The 19,801-nt window shown below is 40.1% G+C and overlaps 2 protein-coding genes across 3 annotated transcripts; one reads left to right on the forward strand and one right to left on the reverse strand.

Moving 5' to 3' along the window:
- Positions 1 to 240: 240 nt before the first annotated feature.
- On the forward strand, positions 241 to 3,700 carry LOC308408848 (phospholipase A and acyltransferase 3-like). 2 transcript variants are annotated; one of them, XM_080901253.1, is made up of 5 exons: positions 241 to 375; positions 824 to 896; positions 1,062 to 1,170; positions 1,395 to 1,663; positions 2,951 to 3,700. In XM_080901253.1, the coding sequence occupies exons 2-5, from the start codon at positions 882 to 884 to the stop codon at positions 3,068 to 3,070; spliced, it is 513 nt and encodes a 170-aa protein (XP_080757379.1). In that variant the 5' UTR covers positions 241 to 375; positions 824 to 881; the 3' UTR covers positions 3,071 to 3,700. The 2 variants fall into 2 exon arrangements, with proteins under 2 accessions (XP_080757379.1, XP_080757380.1); XM_080901254.1 differs by lacking the exon at positions 241 to 375 and adding an exon at positions 524 to 694.
- A 1,631-nt stretch (positions 3,701 to 5,331) lies between these two features.
- scyl1 (SCY1-like, kinase-like 1) lies at positions 5,332 to 19,341 on the reverse strand. Its single transcript, XM_080900312.1, has 18 exons — positions 19,166 to 19,341; positions 17,691 to 17,831; positions 15,389 to 15,511; positions 15,079 to 15,305; positions 14,905 to 14,995; positions 13,916 to 14,071; positions 13,543 to 13,701; positions 13,265 to 13,372; positions 11,422 to 11,535; positions 11,160 to 11,315; positions 10,864 to 11,052; positions 9,838 to 9,913; positions 9,429 to 9,638; positions 8,485 to 8,633; positions 8,305 to 8,379; positions 7,663 to 7,974; positions 7,148 to 7,226; positions 5,332 to 6,719 (listed from the first exon to the last, which is right to left on the reverse strand). The coding sequence occupies exons 1-18, from the start codon at positions 19,271 to 19,273 to the stop codon at positions 6,595 to 6,597; spliced, it is 2,598 nt and encodes an 865-aa protein (XP_080756438.1). The 5' UTR covers positions 19,274 to 19,341; the 3' UTR covers positions 5,332 to 6,594.
- Positions 19,342 to 19,801: the final 460 nt, after the last annotated feature.

Below are 19,801 nucleotides of genomic sequence, written 5' to 3' on the forward strand. Positions count from 1 at the left end.
TGAAAGAAAGAAAATAAAAAGTGTAGGTATTTGTAGCTGAAACAAAAGCAGACTCTTGATTCCTTCACACTTAATTTTATCACATCATTAAATATTCACGCGTTTTCTTGTAATATTCTTGCACCTTGCTTAAACAATCAGTCATCTTAAAAGTCATCTTAAAAATCACCTGACGCTTAAAAAAGACAAATAAAATACTGCCACGCGTTTATTTTGAAGGGCACTGAGCACGCGCACGAATCAGCTGATCGCTCGCGAGTGAGCTTTTGATGTTTGCGTCGGCGACGTCTCTCATTTCAAAACGAAAGGGTTCGAGATCGTTTTGACAACCGCAATAAGAACAGAAGAAGGAGAAGAAGAGTCTGGTCGCTGCAGGTAAGGAATTAACCCGATCAAAGACCTCCCACAGCTGAGGGTCGCGTGAATGATGGTGTTACCTCACGGCTTTTGGGTGATGCAAACACGGACCAATTCTGGCTAATCTTCTTCGTGTGCGATTTTTAAACACTCTTTGTGACTTATTTTGATATATAAGTCTCTAAAAGTGCGAGCTTTTCTCTAACATTCGCTTCTTTGGCGTTTATTTCCACGAAAGAGGTTATGCAAATGTGCCAGTTTATTAGGAACATCAACAATCCTGCAGCTGTTTTTAAGAGGGGCGCTGTTCAGCTCAGGAAGGATCTAGCCCGGTTTGGTGTGCAAAAACATACAGATAGTTAAAGTGTTATTAGATTTATCGGTCTTTTACTTTCATTATGTATCACGTGGTGTGCTTAAATCTGATGTGTACTTTTATTTATTTATTTATCTTTAATCCCTACAGCTGAAAGTCGTCAGGAAGTCCAACAAATCGGAAGTTCGCAGACCAAAGACAGGCTGACATGGCCCCAACACTGGTTAGTAAAAGAATGTGATGGCATTTATAGCCTCAGAGCTGTTTATTACATCAAGCTGATTTCTATTTAAAGCGAGTCAGCGTGATCGGGTCAAATGTGCTGCAATTATTGAGAAACACACTCTTTTGGAAATTCAAACATTTTTCCCCTCTCTTCTAATCCAAGTATGACGAAAAGCCAGAGCCTGGGGATTTAATCGAGATCTTTCGTGGCTCTTACCAGCACTGGGCTGTGTACATTGGCGATGGCTTCGTTGTTCACTTGGCACCACCCTGTGAGTCCCTCCACACACACATATACACACACACTGTCTGGACTCCTTCCCCCAAACCCCATCACTGAAAACAAAAGGCAGCTTATCTGAGAGGCCACATGCAGATTCTGTGATGTGGGTTTTCAGGACAGAACACAATGTAAATTATTTGTTGGGGTACAGCCAACTCAAAACACAAACTCTTGCAATATTCAGCATGTAAACTGAGTGGGTTTTGTCCCCAGCTGAGGTCCCGGATGCCGGCTCCAGCAGCGTGATGTCTGTCATAACTGAGAAGGCATTGGTGAAGAAAGATGGGCTGTGGGACGTGGTGGGAACTGACGAGTGGAAAATCAGCAACAGTCTGGACAAGAAGTACGAGCCGCACTCGCCTGGTGTCATTGTGAGGGAGGCCCGCAGGCTGGTGGGCCAGGTGCTGCCGTACTGCGTCGTCAGGAGAAACTGCGAGCATTTTGTCAATGAGCTGCGCTACGGCAAGGCGGAGTCCCGGCAGGTAGGCCCAACCACGTCAATCCTTTGTGTCACTATAAAAACACGAAGTGAGACAAAGCACTGACACACAGGCGGTGGCGGAGGCTGGGCGGTGTAAGTTTCAAACAATAGAAATCTTCAGTGAAGAAGGAAAAAATAGCAGAAAAAGCCAGAACAAATTTACAGAAGAAATAGTTCATTTCTTAACCATGGAGAACCCATGGGGTCAGAGCCAACCCCACTGGTTTACTAGGGAAACCATGGGGTCAAATTTGACCCCATGGGTTCTCCAGGGTTAAAACAAACATGGGGATTAAAGATTCATTCATAGCTATAACTTTGAATCCTTTCATTCTTCTGTGACACCAGCTGGGAAATTATCTCTCATACCAAACATTGCTTGCTCCACCCCTCCTGTTTGCTCTGGAGGTTTGCCATCTTCTAAATGATGAATGGCTCAATCAGTTGCAATTAGCTGTAATTAAATATCAGTTAATTTATTTGTCTGTTAGGGATTCAAAGCAGGGTACAAGAGGCTTTCCAGCTTCATACAACACCGAAACATCAAAATGTCACCACATATTTAACAAGGTAAAGGATTATGTAAGAAACTAAAGAGTGAGGTAACAGTGGGAAGGGCTTTTAAAGGGCGGAATGATATCAGTGGAGTCAACGTGCTGCATACAGTGATAAGAGGAAACTTTTGGGGCCTGGGACATGGCAGGGCAGGTCTGTGTACGCTGATTTTACAACCTTTAGTTAATATTTAAATCTAAGCATCAGTGAGTAAACGTGTAAATTGTGAAATTGTATCTGATCCTGGAAACTAAACAGACAAAGCCTTCAAAGATTAGTTGAATTTGCTTAAAGTGCATTGAAGTCCACCCATTACCTTTTCTGAACAAGGCTCTGAGTCAAAATGAAACTTAACAGGCAGTGAAAGTGAAACTCTAAACTGCTCCCAGTGCAGGTGAAGCTCAGTAGGAGCGTCAGCTGCTCTTACTGAATCAAGTTCTGCATCCACTTGATTTCTCCTATTCCAAACTTTGTACATTAAGTATAAACACTGATGTGTTGTTTCAGGAATGCTTCTTTCAGACACTAAGAACAAATAAATGTCATGATCTTTTAATTAGAAGATGTTTTCACTGAAACCCAATCTGCCCAAAATCTTTTAAAAGTTCAAATCGTTATTTTTTTTTTTTAAAAGTTGGGCAGTGTTGGGGATTTAAATTTTTTTTGCTACTTTATAAATTTCAACAAAAAAAATAAATCACGTTAGCTGCAATGATGTATGTTTTCCTTGCAGGTGTGTAAGGCAGGAGAGGTCGCCATGTATGCAGGCTTGGCTGCGGCTGCGGGTGTGGGTGTTTTAGCGCTGGCACGATGGTTGGGAGGAAGCAAAAACGAAAACAAGGAAACGCAGTGATGAACCTTCGTCCTCTTTTGTTTTGGGTCTGGATTAGCAGATCACCAGCAAAGCCTAACTGGCGCCTGCCATAATCAGTCGCAGATAAATAACACTGCCAAACTTGCATGCAGTTATGTGTGATTTAGCAGGAAATTGGGATCGGCTTCACCCCTATCTGTCCTTCATGTTGCTTTTTGTTTTGTTTTTTGGGGGGGGGGAAATGATGTAAGGCTGGCTAGTTTGTATTTTTGGGGTTGTTTAAAATTTGTACATACAGCACAAGTTTGACAGTTTTTCCTCAGAAGATGAAATATGTGGTTTTCATATCAATGAAATGACTCATGAGGGATGACGGTTGGAGGGTATTTATGATTATATAATATATGATAACTTTATAAACTCACAAATGGTTTTAAAGTAAATGGGTATAATCAAACATCGGGAGAGAAAATAGGAAGTGCTATAAGTGAATACTCAATATTAAGCTAATGAGTCTCTATGCTAGGTTATGTAGGATTTCTTAAAAAAAGAGCAAAAAACCTTACATGATCAACATGTTTCTACAGTTCACAGATATATCGTGTTACACTGTTCCTCTGATGTTTCACTGTTTGAACAAGTTTTAAATAAATGAATTGTTTGACTCAATGATAGCCTGGAATGTGTGTGTGATATAGCATTCTTGTCATTGGACCCTTAAATACAGCCTATTACATTAAAGTCTTTGCAAAGGCACCCTGCACCATTCTTGCACTTCCAATTCTGTTCATCCCTGAAACCAAATGAAGCTTTCACAAAGGAAAAGTCTATGATCTATGTCTAGGATAAACATCACTGCACAGCATTTGTAATTCCCACATCTGTACTAGTTCTTGACTGACTAACATCTTACCTTTCAGGGACACTTACAAGCTCTGCAAATTTTGAATATAGTGGAAAAGACCACGAAGAAAATGAAGCAGAGGTATTTTCTGAGAAAGAGACACTTTTTTTTGTGCTATTTTTCAGTTTTGCACAGAGAGGAAAATATGGTGGGGAGTGACGTGTGTGTGTGTGTGTGTGTGTGTGTGTGTTATTGTTGATTGTGACTCAAAAAAGCTTTGCCATCTATGGATAAACCAGTGAGAGCAGCAGCTCTACATAAAGACTTTAAGAATACACAAACTTTCTCATAAACCTGCAGCATTTCCTAAGCAAAAGAAGTGGAGATACAATATATTGGGCCTGTACACAGTAACTGAACCTGTCAGCATCGTCCACGTGCCCCACTATCTCACAGAAGTGCAGCTTTTGCCCCACATTTAAACTTGTTGGCATCTGGCCTCCCTATTTTGATCTAACAGATGTCTCTCACAATTATTTAGGTCTTGCTCTGCAGTCTAGTTTAACTAAAAATTTACCTGTGACAGGGATGTCACTCCACATGAAATCTGTAACAGACTCCCACCTGGCCCCATCAGAATCAGCTGATTTTTAAACTATAGCACTTTCCCCCCAGCACTTGTGAACAGGGCTAGATGCAGTTTAACCTCTATTAAAAATAGTGATATGACCCTTCAAAGTTTTCATCAAAATCCATCTTTTTATCTTTTATCACATAAATTTTCAGAAAACAAATAAAACATGCAGGGTAACAGTGCTTGCTTCTGCTACTCTATGTCACAGTTACTAAACTACTGAAACTGATATACATCATATTTATATGCAACACCATCCCCACCAGTGACAACATAGTCCAGCAATCAGTGTTTTCACATCATGCAGTAGTGTTAAACATCTATCTAGTCGTTCTTTTAATACACACGATCCCTCTATCTTACCGTGGGAGGCCTTTAATGATTAGCGATCGAGTTACTGCCAAGAGAAAAAAAAAACTGTTCTGAAGATGTTGGCTTTAGGTTTTGAAGCTTGTTTATAACAAATGTCACACAGCTATCTCCTACAGCTGTGAATTTACTGGGGGTTAGAAAACCATTGGAAATAACACATTAAATTATTAAATTCTGTGCTAAAGTCTTTATACATCAAGGGCAGGAAAGTAAAATTTTGCATGGCTCATTAAACATACTGAAGTTATTGTATGCTTAAAAAAAATAAAAATAAAAATAAAAAAATCAGGTGATTCTGTGGGAGTCAGGTGGTAACCTTTCTCAGGTTTCACTCATTTCATATGAAATGACCCTTTTATACGAGCTAACAAAGAAAGCAGCAGGTGTTATCAGAACTCAGATTACAGATACAAACATACTCACTAACCTTCAAACACAGGAAGACAAGCATAGAAGAAGAAACTTTATTTAATACGTCAGAATAGCTCACATGCTACATGATTTGTTTTCTTAGTAAAACATCCGGATTTCTTTCGACTAATGCAGCGTAGTCCTCTTCATAACTGGACCCGAACAACCAAAACCCAGATTTTAGATCCAGTGGTGATGGGTTCGGATTGTGTCAACTGGCTCATCCATAAAACGTCTAGCTCGAAAGACCAAACCTAGAAATACCATATCTGACCCAGACAGGCCACACAGGGTCACGCTGTACGCTTTAATGCATTCCAGGTCCGCTTCTCAAGTGTCAGTTTAAATGTGGAGTTATTGATCCCGTCAATTAATTAAAGGCACAAATAATAAAATCAAAAGTATAAAAAGGTTCTCCTTCACCTATACCAAACCATATATTGCCTAAAATGACTTGGTGGTAAACAAGTGATTCCAAAAGGTGATCATAAGCACTACAGACGATTTCACATAGCCTCCACCACAAGGCTACAAACTCACCTGATTTTGCCCTAAAACCACCGGATTTGCATCTTTCTATGTCCCAGCTCCTCCAAAGTGCATGTTTATCATTTAAAGATCTCTAAGCAGTCACCTGTGTTACCTGTCGGGTCACTTCTGTAAAATACAGTGTTGCATGTGCAAAGTAAATTCAGCACGTTTTTAATTTCTTGCCATGAAGCCTTTTGTTAGGCCACACAATACACAGTGCATGCATGAACTTATTCTTAGTCTGTAACTGAATTAAAACATTCGAAACCACAGTGTGTGTGTGTGTGTGTGTGTGTGTGTTCACATGTACTGAAAAACATTCAGCACAACAATACATGTGTGAAGAAAAATTCTATTACGTATATATATATATATATTTGTGGGTTTTTTTCTTCTAAAAAAGTCATTTTTTTAAGACAGGATGCACCAGTTATGTACATATAGTTTACAAGAGCAACTGTGGGAGTCATGAATAAAAAATAATGAGGGGGACATCGTCTGAAACCTGCTCAGGCCTCTGCTGCAGGGGGTGCTGCTCTCCAGATTTCCTCTCCGTCTCCATCTTTTATCTGTGTCAGTTTTTTTTTTTTTTTTAGAGGAACAAAGACAGAAAATCCCCAAACTAAAAGTCGTCCAGAGGAAAGGTTCTCCTCTGCCTTCTCCATTTTAGCGACTGTCAGTTTTCTTTAATGCTGCCACTTCTTTCTGGTCCTTAACTTGTGGAATGTGGAACCTAGATCTGCTGCTTTGTGCCACTCTGTTAGGTCCTCATCAGTCCAGCTTGCGCGCGCCCAGTTTGAGAGGACCTTTAGCAGCTTTTCGTTCCGCCCGTTTCGCCTCCAGTTCCTTCCTCCTCTCCTCGCGTTTCTTTTTGGACAGCTCTGCCTTGCTGAGACCTAAGTGAAAATAAAACCAGAATGTCAATGACATCGTAGCTCAGGAGGCACATGATCGATCACAATTCACATGCTACTGCCTGTAAAACAAAAAAATGTGACCTTGGCTCTGAGAGCAGTTTGACTAAAGACCTATCAGCTGATCATTGTGAGCAAATTTCACTAAAATCAGACTAATGATCTAGGAGGTGTCATTCTTATGAATTGTGAACAGACATATGATGGATTTTTCACTGGTCCTTTACTGAATAAGCTAAAAATAAAGGGGCAGCTCTGTGATTTATTACTGCAGGTCTATATTTTTAGAAGCCTCACAGGAAACGCTAAAAATGCCCGACTGAAAGGAGGTACGAACTGAGTGGAGTCTCTACAATCAGGCCAATCCAGGTTCTCATTTCTGATTAAGGTAACCTCGTTGTTGGACTTACCCTGGCTTCCATCTACCGACTCCCAGCTCTCCTCAGCTCCCCAGTCTCCTGTTGGCTCTGCGCCCCAGCCATCTCCAGACTATCGTTGAGAAAACAACACAAACATAATTCTCTGTTATTCAAACCTAATCAAGCCAATGTACAATTACTGAAGAAAAAAAAATCTAATTTAATTCTTTAAAAATAAATAAATAATATAATATTTAGTGATCTTGATCTCAATCGATAGATAGATCTGTTAATGCCCTTTTCTTAAACAACAGCGATTTTATTTTGAAGGTAAAAAAGAAGAAGAAAAAAGCCCACCGTGATGCTGAGGGCTGATCATGTGACTGCAGCTTTATGGTGTGCTCTGTTAAAATGCCATTTCAATGAAATCGGATAAAGTTTGGTGTTCCCTCTAATACACATGTAAGACTTTCAAGCCATAATCAAAAGTGCATTTAACACTCCGTTGTTTTTTTCTCTCAAATCTGAAAACCAACTTCTGTATTTTTGGCTCACTGCGCTCTCACCGTGGCAGCAGACATGCCGGCTGTGTTTCTCTGGGACACGCTGGCGAACAGATCATTTTGACTGGCGCCCTTTGTCGTGCTGTCCCAGTTGTACTCGCTGGCTAACCGCACACCTTCGGGCAGGGGCAGCGTTTTATTGGCCGAGCTTGTGTCGGTCTCCTCCTCCCCCCAGTCGTTCCCCCAGCCTTCCTCGCCTGCAGAGCTCTGACCCTGACCTTCTTTCTCGTTGGACCAGCTGTCATCGGCGTCCCAGCCTGAGCTCCAGTCGGAGCTCTGTTTTTTCACCACCATGGAGGTGGATGAGCGGCTCGCCTGCGTCACAGCGAAGAAAACTGAAATGAGTCCAGCTGCAGCTGATTTTTCCACATCTACATACACCCCCCAGATGTGACCAATTATTTTTTTGTTTTTACAGTGGAGAATTTTTTTTTTAAACATTTGTTTTCAATAACATATACAAGTATATATTACAGGTAAATGGGAACCTTTCAAGTCAGCACACTATACTAGGAGGATTAATAGTTTAATATGACTCACAGTAATCTAACAATATCAGCAGTGCTCACAGCATTAGAGGAAGTAGAATGAGCACAAAAGGAATGACTGTCAAATAACTGCATTGCTTAGCATCTTCCGTCTGACCTTCTTTTTGGATGAACTCATTCCTGACCAGTCGGTGTTCCAGTCATCGGGCTCAGTCTGAGCTTTCTCTGGCTCCTTTGAGGAAACGTGCAGTCAATTTATGTGATTTCAAATTATAATTATGTGAGACCATAATCTTCCATTTATGCACAATACATATCCTAACTATTTTCTCCCTACCTCCAAACTTCCCCAGTCCTCCTCCTCATCCCAGCGGTCTCCTACAGGCTCATCATTGTTGTCTCTTACTTCAAGAGTCTGTGATTGGTTGGCACGACTAGAGGCACCGTGGTGAGTCAGGGAGGCTTGTTGATTTTTGTCTTGAGAACCTGAGATTGAAAGAAACGTTTTAATGTGAGACACTGATTCAAGGCACTGATTTGTGTGGGAACACTTAATAAATTAAAGAATAGTAACTGGGATACAGAGGCCGTTATTCTGCTGCTACACACAGGTTTTAAACTGCTAAGCGGGGATCTGCTATAGCTTTTCATATTTATAACCATAAGTATACATGTTCATAGCCTGCATATAGCTTGTACACTCACTACAGTTATAGCCTGTACATACTTATAGCTATAGTAAATTGATAACATAGTACCGTGTACATTGTAACACATTTATAATAGATCTATATTCTGTAATATATCTATATTTTTGCTAAAGCACTTCTGGATGGACGCAAACATCATTTTGTTGCCTTGTACTTGTGCAATGAATTCTATTCTATTCTGTGAGATCCACTGACTTGCCTGAAGTTACAGATCTATCAAAGCACAATGCAGGGACTCCAGCAACACCTAAAGGGAAGAGGAACAACTTTATTGACTGACCAAGGCATTTTGGCTTGTGGCCTCATCAGGGTCATCTGAAGGTCACAAGCTGAAACGCGTTGGTCAGTCAATAAAGTCTTAGATCTGTATTGACAGATGAAGGCTTTGTGTTGTAAAAGGAAGCTGACACCTCCCAGCACCAGCAGTCCCACTATTATAGACACATACACTTATTCCAGTGTTGAGATTCTTTAGATGATTCTATTTAGATTAAATATGCATGTTAGTGTATGTAAATCTTTTTTTTTTTTTTTTTTTTTAAAAAGGCAGGGTGCTGTGGTTCCACCTCACCTGTTGCGGCTGTTCCATCACTGGCACTAGGGGGAGTAGTGGGGCTGGTGGCATTAGCGGCAGGTCCGCCTCCCTCAGTGCCTGTACCCCCCTCCGTCCCTGGAGCATTGCGGATCAGCTTAGAAGTGAGCGAGCTCATGCCTGTCACAGCCCAGCCAGCCCAACTGGACGAGGCACCTGCAGGCTGAGCAGACGATGCTACGTCCTTTTCTGCAGGATACACAAAACAGAGTTGTTACGTTTAAGTTTTCATATAAAATGTGTCTATTAATTTGATTAAAGCCATCTGAGATAGTTACAGGATTATTTGTTTCTTTTTCTCAAACTCTATTCATGGTAAAGAAACAACTACACAGCATGGAGTTTCTAGTTTGAGGGAAGATTTCCAGTGCAGTTTATAGTTACATACCGATCTCAGCTAGCTTGCTGGGGTCTTCTGACACAGTCTCTAGTTTGGAAAGGAAACTCTTTATGGCTTTGAATGCCTGACACGGAGAAAGAGACAGGCAAAATTAGAGGTTCAGAACAAGCACCAAGACATGTAGACATCCCAGTTTCAGCAAATAGTCCCTTCTTGCACTAGTCGTTTGACAAATGTGACTGAATTAACAAAATCTAAAACCGTAAAACCATATTTGTATTTTAGCTTTGTGCACAATATTGTTTCAACTAATGTTATTTTTTTCTAAAGTCTATTTTTAATTTAATGTCATTTAACTGAAATGTTCTTGCACATTTTATTTTTAGTTAAATGCTGCAAGATTGATAACTCCACCACCACTGCTGGTACACAGCATCAACCGCTGGTTTGCATGCAAGTCTTCAAAACAGCTGTAAGATCGAGGATCAAAAAGACTACAAATAAATTTAAAACATTCTTGGCATAGTTACAGGTAAAACTAAGGAACACTACAAACCAACGCAAGAGTACAAGCTGTGAGAAACCATGAAACCACATATCTCCAGCAGTCGAATACCTGACTCGCTGAGTTTTTAATAGTCATTATCTAGACTTTTGTTTCTGTAATTTCAGGTCATCACATTTTTTATCTTGTAAGCACAAAAGAGCACCTTTTTAAATTCATTTGTTTTATTTTGTCTTATTTTGAATTCCTGCTTGATTCTTGCTTTTTTGTTGCTATGATTAGCCATTTGTGAAAAGCCTCCGTGTGCAACTGATGTTTGTTAAAAAGAAATTGTTAAAATAATACATTTCAGTTCATTCTGGTTTTTTGTATTCAAAGTATAGAAAAAAAAAATACTGAATGGTTGATTTGAATGAGTATACCAGTGCAATTGTAGGCAACATATGGCCAAAAACAACATTTGTTTTTGAAGGTTATTTGAACATACTGCAATCATATATATACACATCTATCTATAGCTCTATCTATATATTGTGATATTCGATTTTCCTCACATCACCCAGCCCTACCTGATCCCTGACGCTCTTATCGGGGTCAACAGTAACAGCACACAGGGTGGGCAGGATACGGGCAGCAATCTCCGTTACACTGTAGTAGTTGTGTGTAGCCGCAAAGCCCAGCACGCCAGCAGAGCGCGACGCAGGGAACGGGTCCTTTGTGGCTCGAGAGAAGGCAGAAATCAGAACGCGCTGTCGAGTCTGTGAACAGTGAGACAATTAAATTCTTTACTGAGCACTGATCTCAGTCTTTCTGTTTTGTTTTTTTTTTTTTTTAAGTTTTACACAGTGATGCAGGTCTGCCTTACCCCAGCGTTGAGGTAGGAGGCGATTTTTCCCAGGCAGACGGTGGTGTTGCATCGGATTGGGCCTTGTTCGTCTCTAGCCTGGAGCCGGGCAAAGTGACGCATCAGTTCCTGGTTCAGGTTGGTCTCATTTAGCTTCGGAGCCAGCAGCAGCATAGACTGGGGGGGAGGGGGAAGAGAGCATATTTAGGATGCTATCTGTCATGTACTATATGTATGAGATAACGCCTGTTATATTGTGCTTGTGTTTAATTGTGAAAACTACCTTCACAGTCTGTTCCCTGATAGCAGGGTTTGTGTCTGTGAAGCCGTGAACAACATGAGGGAAAATCTGGGAATTCACTGCAGCCTCATTCAAATACTGAATGAACTGCTCCATCTGAGAAAGACAGAGACAGAGTTAGGGTGAGTAAAAGATAAATGGTTTTATTCTTTAATACTAGAGATGGCACGATACCACTTTTTTATGTCCGATACCGATATCATAAATTTGGATATCTGCCGATACCGATATGAATCCGATATAGTGTCTTTTAAATCAACAAAACTGTTTTTTTAAATATCTTGCTGCATTTTGTATAAGTTCATACTCAAGTTTAAAACAACAACTACACTAAAGCTATTCTGTTATACCTGTATGCAAAAAAAAAATGTTTCATAGTTCAGCAATACTGATCAATCTAATAAACTTAAACCTACACCATCCTCCCTATTCTGGTATTTTAAAGAGTACTTAGCGTAAATATTAAGCAACCTAACTAATAGGGTTCCAACTCCCAGCAACAAAAATAAATAAATAAAAAATAGGGAACCACCCCTCACGCTCCACCTCATGATGCTTAATCGACGTAATCAACCTTAATTTGATGCAGTGTGAAAAAAAATGCACAGAAATCAATTATTTTTCAAGAAATATTAAATAGATTCAACATCTTTCTTCAACAAAATTGCAGACTGCACAGATGGTACCTTCCCAAAGGAAAAAGTACTATAGCTTACTAGGGTATATATATTAGACTTAATAGTCACTATATACAGTAATGGACTTCTATTCATTTTACATCAAATTAAAACTTTGGGTGTCAGATAATTATTTATTAAAAGCTCGACATTTTAAATGAGAATAAGAAAGAAAAGTATGTCTTTGTGCCCTCTTTTCCCTGTTAATGCCCTATCGGCCCCCCTGGCTAAACTTTGCTAGATCCGCCCCTGCACAGTTACCAGCCGTCAGCTACGTAGAAAAAGATCCTGGAGTAGAAAGTAATAATAAATAAATTCTAACAACAGCTTATCAAGCTTAAACGTGCTGCTGTTGTTCAGCCGCTGGTTTCCTCTTTCTGGTGCAAAGTGGGCCAAAAACAAACACGAGAGATGGACTCGCGACAGAAAAGCCGATCAGCTGATCGTTAAGCAGTTTCATGATTGAAGTAGCAGCAAGAAGAGGCAGTCGCTTGTTAAGCTTAACGCAGGAATGCTTTACATTCAGAGATGGACTTACACACTTGCTTTACTTCTCTCGGGATAACTTTGTCAGAGATGAAATGCCGGGTTGCTAGCGAAGCTCCAAATGCTATCCAGACCACAGGTCCCGCATGCCACAGCCGCTCTATCACGTGATGCATACTGCTCCGACGTGCTAACGTTCTGAGGTGAGTTACGGCGTGTTGCAAGTTTTGTGAGGTGCTTTCGTGATATTTAATGGATCGGATTACATTTTTTATTTTTCTCCGATATCCGATCCAGTAATTTAGGTCAGTATCGGACCGATACCGATACGTAATATCGGATCGGTCCATCTCTATTTAATACAGAGATAAAAACAGCTGGACAGGCATGTGATTAAACAACTGTTTGTTATGTTTTACTGTTCTTTTAACCAATGTTTCTCTTTCCATGCTAGAAATAACATACCATAAAATTAAATATGAACTCTATATTAAAAACGTAAAATAAATAAGAACACCATCTCGGCAATATTCACCCTAATCACTGAAAAATCTCTGAAACTAGTCAATATTTAAAAAGAACAAAACTGTTTTGTGCAGAACTTGTTTTTAAAATCTTACACATAATTACCTCTGCAAGGAAACCAAAAGAATATTCCACACCTGCTGCAGAAGTCGTATCCTCATAGCTCGGTCTGTGGAGGAGAACATTTTCACAATGACAGGGATGATTTTCTGCTGGTACTCTTCTGCTGACAGAAATTTTCCCACCTAGAAAAACAGAGGAAGAGAGAGAGATGGAAGAAAAAGAAGTGCACAGATATAGCTACAATCATGTCATTTTTCAACTTGTCTCGAGAATGATTTTACTGATGATTATTGTCTGCTTCACTGTCTGTTTCTAATTAGGGTCTAAAGTCGCCTCGGGAGTTGGGATTTACCTTAAAGAGTGGTGTGAGGACGACAGCGCCTGCATTGCCAAACTCAAAAGCGGTGAGCAGCTGAGGCAGGACTTTGTGCTTACAGAAGTCTTCAGGGAAAGAATCGAGATTGTCACTCAGATCCTGGAAGAACTGCTGCTTCTCGGCTGGCTCCTTGATCTAGAAAGGATCGTTTTAAAGAGATCATCTAATTTCTGCAATAGATGATTGGACTAAAGCGAGGCATGGTGTCCAGATTAAACTTGTTTAGCCAAATGCCATCAATCTGTTTGGGATTTTGATTAATATCAACCTCTGTTTTAATACTTCATGCTCTGACTTGACTAGAATGTTTTTATTGTAGTTGTAACACAAACAAAAGTCTGTGTAAGACCTGAATCTCTTCCAGGAAAAGGTTGCTCTCCACAAAGCTGCTACTCAGGAATCCCCCTGGGGCTCTACAGTTCTGGAGAAACCGGGCAGGGTTTGGCCGAGTCCGGGGGTTGGCTCCAACCAGCTCACAGTAATGGGGAACCAGAACCTTGGGGATCTGTGGGAACAGAAAGAAAGAAAAAAAAAAACAATAAACTTGACTTATACCTTTTTTTTTTTCTCATATGACAAAAAAAAATAAAAAAAATAAAAAAATCTATCTTCAGCTGTCAGTGAGCCTATGAAGCAACAGCACTAAGACTAAAGCTCGCAACGAGAGATCACATTTCCTTCATAAGAGCTTCTCCTCGCAGGCCCCTTCATATTTTAAAGACCTCATTAACACACTATTCTGACAGAGCACTCAAAGCACACAGGATGCAGAGCCTTCAGCTATCAGGCCACTCTCTCATAGAACATGCTCTCTACTTTAGGATTGGGCTTAAAACATAAATTCTTGAAAAATCTTAAAATTAGGGTTGGATCAGGTGACCCGGAACTATCGCTTATTTATGCCGCTATAGGCTCAGACTGTTAGAGAGCTTCCCATGATGCACTGAGCACTTCTCCACTCCAGTCATGTTTGCAAGCCATTAACTTTTGTTTCCTCTTTCCTGTGGTTTATCTTTCGTCCTGTTTTCACAGTTTTTTCTCCCTGGTGGCACCAAACGCGGGTTCATATTAGATCATCAGATTCTTGGGTTTCTCTCCAGTTGATCTTAACCATGACATATGTATTATTTAAGGGCCCTGCTATCCCACTATATGTTCAGTCTATTGTTGCTGATTCTTTACATAAGCAGAATCATGTAATTTCATTTAAACAACAACCATCATAATCTAAATATTCCTAAAAGCTGCATTTTTCTTAAATAAGAGCATGCACTCCAAGGAGCAAGGACAATATTTAATCATAAGGTGTTTGGATAAACAGCAATTGAAGACACAAACCTTTCCCAGGGAACGGAGGGAAGAAGTACGTGGCAGCAGCCCGTTGAACACCTCCCAAATCAGGCAACCTAGTCGCCACACCTCTCCTGCCCTGTAACAAAAATACACACAGGTCAGTGCAAAAGGGTGCAGCCAAAGCGCATCAGGTAGTTTTTCTCTAAATGTCACACTCACCATTTCTCTCCACTGCTGTTAGACATCTCTGGTGGGTCATATTTCTCCATGTCTGGGTAAACTGCCTTTGGTGCAGGGAGCGAGACCCCACTTGGGTCTCCCTGCTCAGGGGCCACATGGTCGAGGGCTCCTAGCTTCCACTCTCCAGCTCGATCCACAAAAACAGCCCATATGCCCAGGTTGTTATGGAGCAGATGGCAGTCATTGATGAGAAAACTCAGAGCTTTCTGTAAGCAAACAGAGGAAGAGACGGTGAGAGACGACTAATAGAGGACAGATGCCACAAACAGCTCAACTCTCCTGTCCTTACCACTATCTGATGGAGTCCCCATGAGATCTCCAGTTCCCCAACACCACCCTTCTCTGCCCGTGCCTTCAGATGGGCTGCCAGGGGTGTAACCTGCTCAGTAACCAGGTAGAGGCTCTTCTCTGTCTGTAACAACCACACCAAGCTCATCAATCAACTAAGAAAGGAAAAAAAATTAAAGCAAAACTATACTTCAAAACTATTCTATGTCACTGCATTAAACAATAACTTGACATAGGAAAACAGCTTCTCCACAACAGTTTTTGCATTTATCTATCATATGCACAGCACATTTATACATCACAGCATTTTCCCATCAGATCTCTATTAAAAACATGCTATAAATTAATACTAAATTTACTGAATATTGGAGAGTTCAGATCACAGATATTTTAGAAGAAAAAGCGATTACCATTGCTTTGCTGGATATTTGATTATGCACCAGTTCTTCAACATGCTCTATTTTTATCTACTGACTGTTTTTCCTCTGCTTGATTGTATCATTTTCCAACCTTGCCATTGTGTACTTTCATTGCCAGGTGTCTTTGTGAAAGATGTTTTCTCTCAAGAGACTCCTTGCAGGGCTTGCAAAATCGCTAGCCCGACATCCCAGGGCTAGCGATTTTTCTAGTCGGGCTACCAAAATCTATCTCAGCCCTGCCCGTCGGGCTATCATAGGAAAATATATGTCAGTGCTTTTGCATTCTTTTGAAAATGTAGCATCAATGAGCCACTGTCAATATGTGACATATTGAAATCGCGTTAGAATTTGCTCTTGTTTTTTGCTTTCACTTTGCAATCACGCGAACGGTGTGTAGAGAGCGGCAGCACTGATTGGTGAGTGACGATTAATTGCGCACCAATTCCTCTGGCATCGTCTTATCACTCATTAGCTTACTATTCAGACATGACAAGTGAAATCTCCCGCAGCAAGCTTAAACATGTGAGAGGTTGATCGCGCAGAGAATCGCTGACCGTTATGCAGGTGTGTGTGTAAAAGCAGCAGGATTTAAGCCGGTATTTTAGTTCTGCTCAGCCAAATAAGACAGGTCAGGGTGAAGAAGGGGCAGCCAAAGAAAAGCCGATCACAAAATGGAAAAGTTATGAAAAATCAGACTATGAAGCAAAAAAAAAAAAAAAAAAAAAAAAAGTGCAGCTTTTTTGGTTTCATGGACAAAAGAATTTCTGTGGCTGGAATATGACGAGCTAAATAACATGATGTTCTGCCAGGTGTGTTGTGAGTTTCATTCAATTTCTGAGTCAACAAGCGCCTTTGTTACTGGGACCAGTGATTTTAAGAAAGACCCCATTAGAACCTATGAGAAATGCAAGAAATGCATTATTGCTCAGTCTGCAGTATCTTTCCCAGAACAAACAGCAATTGCAAAAAAACATACTAAAAATAAACCAAGCACAAGAAGAAGTCCTGAAAAAGCTGTTTAAAACAGCGTACTATGTTGCAAAGAGTGAACTACCATTGGCAAAATTTAGCAGTCTTTGCAAACTTCAAATAGCAAATGTCCTAGAATCTTGGTTCCACTTGCCTCTTACCTGTGACTCCAGTGGAAATTTCAGATTCAGGATCTGACACAGACTGATTCATGTCCTACACAGTTCTTACAAGTTCATAGAAATTTCTGTTCAATGAGAACCAAGTATTTGAGTTGATGATTGTAATTTTTATACAGTTGTTGTGATTTGTATTTTAACAATTTTTTGATTAATTTTTGTTTCCGTTACAATATTATACTTTAATGTATAATATTGTAACGGAAACAAAACATAAAAAAAAATTGCTTTTTTTTTTTTTTTTTTTTAAATTCGGGCTACTTAAATTTATTTTGGGCTACCAAAAACTGAAGAGTGCCGAAGGGCTACCAGGGATTTAGAAATTTTGCGAGCCCTGCCCTGGTTAAATAAATGATTAGCTAATGCTGTATGGTTTGCTGGTCATATTCCTTGGATAGATTCTCCAGATGAAAGGGTAAAATCATATCCTTAGTTGAGCTAATAGTGAATAGTGTGTCAATTACACTCTCATTAAAAACCAAAGAGAAAGCTGTGTAATTGTCTGCTACTTCACTCACTATAACTACTATAAAACTACTATAAACCTACAGGAACCTATTCCCACTCACCTCTGTCTTAATGTTTAATATGCAGAGAAGAGCAGATGACAGAAATGAGACACAACTAATTATATGACAATTACAGCAAAACATGGAATCTCAGCTCTAAATATAAAGAAAAGTGTGTTTAAAGCAAAGTGGTTTCTGTTAAATTTAAGTCACAATAAAATACATACCTCCAACCCATCAACATAGGCCAGGATGTTAGGGTGACGCAGGGTCTTCATACGCTTGAAGGCAGCCTTGGCGAGCTGGGTCTGCTGCTCTGTGCCCTGAGCCACCTCGTATACAAACACAGACACTGGCTCTCCAGTGGTCTGAGGAGAAAGATTGGAGTAAGAGCAGCCAGTTATAATTACTCCATTGCTCTTAATTAAGCCAATATTTTGTGGTTGTAGTCCAAGTCTAAAATTTTACTCCAACTTGAGTATGCATGTTACTAACAGACATTACTACTTGCATGCCATTTAATTTTGTGTCTCTCCAGTATTTTCTGTTTTGCCCTGTTCTCTCTATACTCTACTTTATCCATTCTCTTCTCTTTTTCTTCAACTTTAACTGATCATGGCAGATTGCTGCCCCACCCTTAGCCTGGTTCTGCCGGACATTTCTTACTTCACACTACAGCCAAGTACAGCACACAGGGGATCATCTGACTGCTGGGTTTTTTCTCTAATATCATAGGGTCTTTACCTTACAGTGTAAAGCCCTTGAGGCCACTGTTGTTGTCATTTGGTGCTATACAAATAAAACTAAATTAATCTGAAGTGAAGCTATCCTCTTCAAACAGACTACTCCCATTTTCCTTCCATTGTAATATTTCACTGGTGTTATAAATTTACAGGTAATATTATCATAGCTATATTTAAGCAATTATAATAGGAAAAAAATCTACATTCACCCTACAATCAAAATTCCAGAAATTAGGGTAAATTATGTACTAGCTTGACTTACACCAACACTCCCATTTCATCGGACTGATGTGAACAGTATCGTGGCCTTACATCCGTGCTGTATTAAATATAGATATAAATGTAGCCATCGTGCAGAAAATATTACCAGTAAGAAGTAACTGTCAATACTGTATACAGAATTTTGAAAAGACATTTAATGTGACTGAGGATGACGAAAGTAGGAAGTTTGGGCTCGGCTGCCCGCGGTGAAGATGATGACACTGAGATTATAGCTTTCCGCTTCTCGGTGATAATAATGAAGCAGTGGGTTGTATGCAGTGCTGTCTGCAGTTAAGACGGAATCTTTCATTCCTGAAATAAAGCATTAACTTTAAAACAGCTCAAATAAGAGCCGTTACTCGGCTAAAACGGGTGACGTGGCGAGAAATACGTGTCTGCCTCTGGGGGTAAACAAAAACCCTGAGCTAGGCTAGTCAGCGACAATTATCAGACAGACAGACCAAGCAAAAGAAAAAAAAAAAAGACTACCAAGACTGACTGACTGACTGACTGACTGACTGACTGAACGAATGAATGAATGAATGAAAAACACCCGAAAAACGCTAACAGAGCTGACATTTAATCTGAAGGCTAAATCAAGCTCTAAAGCTGACTTGTCAGCTTATTGGCAGGCCCCACAACCGATCGAGCTAACGCTGACTGCTAGTGCATCAGCAGCAGCGGGATGCCGCTTTTACCTTTCGCTTTCCCCGGTGTAGAGTCCATATTCCGGACTTTTCCTGGCTGTCTGGAAGAAGTTCATACGCAAAGTCTTTCACGGGATCCCTAGCGAAAAAGGACCACATCTCCCCTTAGCTCCGCACTTCATCAAACACACAGCGACAGGTGAACTACACAGTGCTAGCTAGCGACTGGCACGGATGTTAAATGCCTCCGCAGAAACGACTTTTCGGCCTATTAGTTCCACAAGAAGTTAAGCTTACTCAGGTTTTTGAGAAAAAAAAAATATATAAAAGACTTAATTTATTATATATAAATTCCCCTCACTCGTTCTCTCACCAAATTAAAGCCTCAAACTGAACTTTGGGTAGTAATAAAATAATGTCGATTAAAAAAACGTCACCTGTCCAAAAAACGGTTGCAATATGTGTAGCAAAATATAAATTCCGATGAATACTTCTCTATTACAGATTAAAACGTGCTTCACAAAGGCAATCAAACTAATTAAATCCTTAAAAAATATGAAGGGCAATAAAGTTAATTTTTCCATAAAAATATGTGTTCTTAGACATGCCTTAAAGGAAGTTATTGACCATGCCAAGCTGATTTCCTTGGTCAGAATCAGAGCCATCTACTGCTAAGTCAGTTGGACT

The sequence above is a fragment of the Rhamphochromis sp. 'chilingali' genome, assembly GCF_963969265.1.
Source record: "Rhamphochromis sp. 'chilingali' genome assembly, chromosome: 13".
NCBI classification, from domain to species: Eukaryota; Metazoa; Chordata; class Actinopteri; order Cichliformes; family Cichlidae; genus Rhamphochromis; species Rhamphochromis sp. 'chilingali'.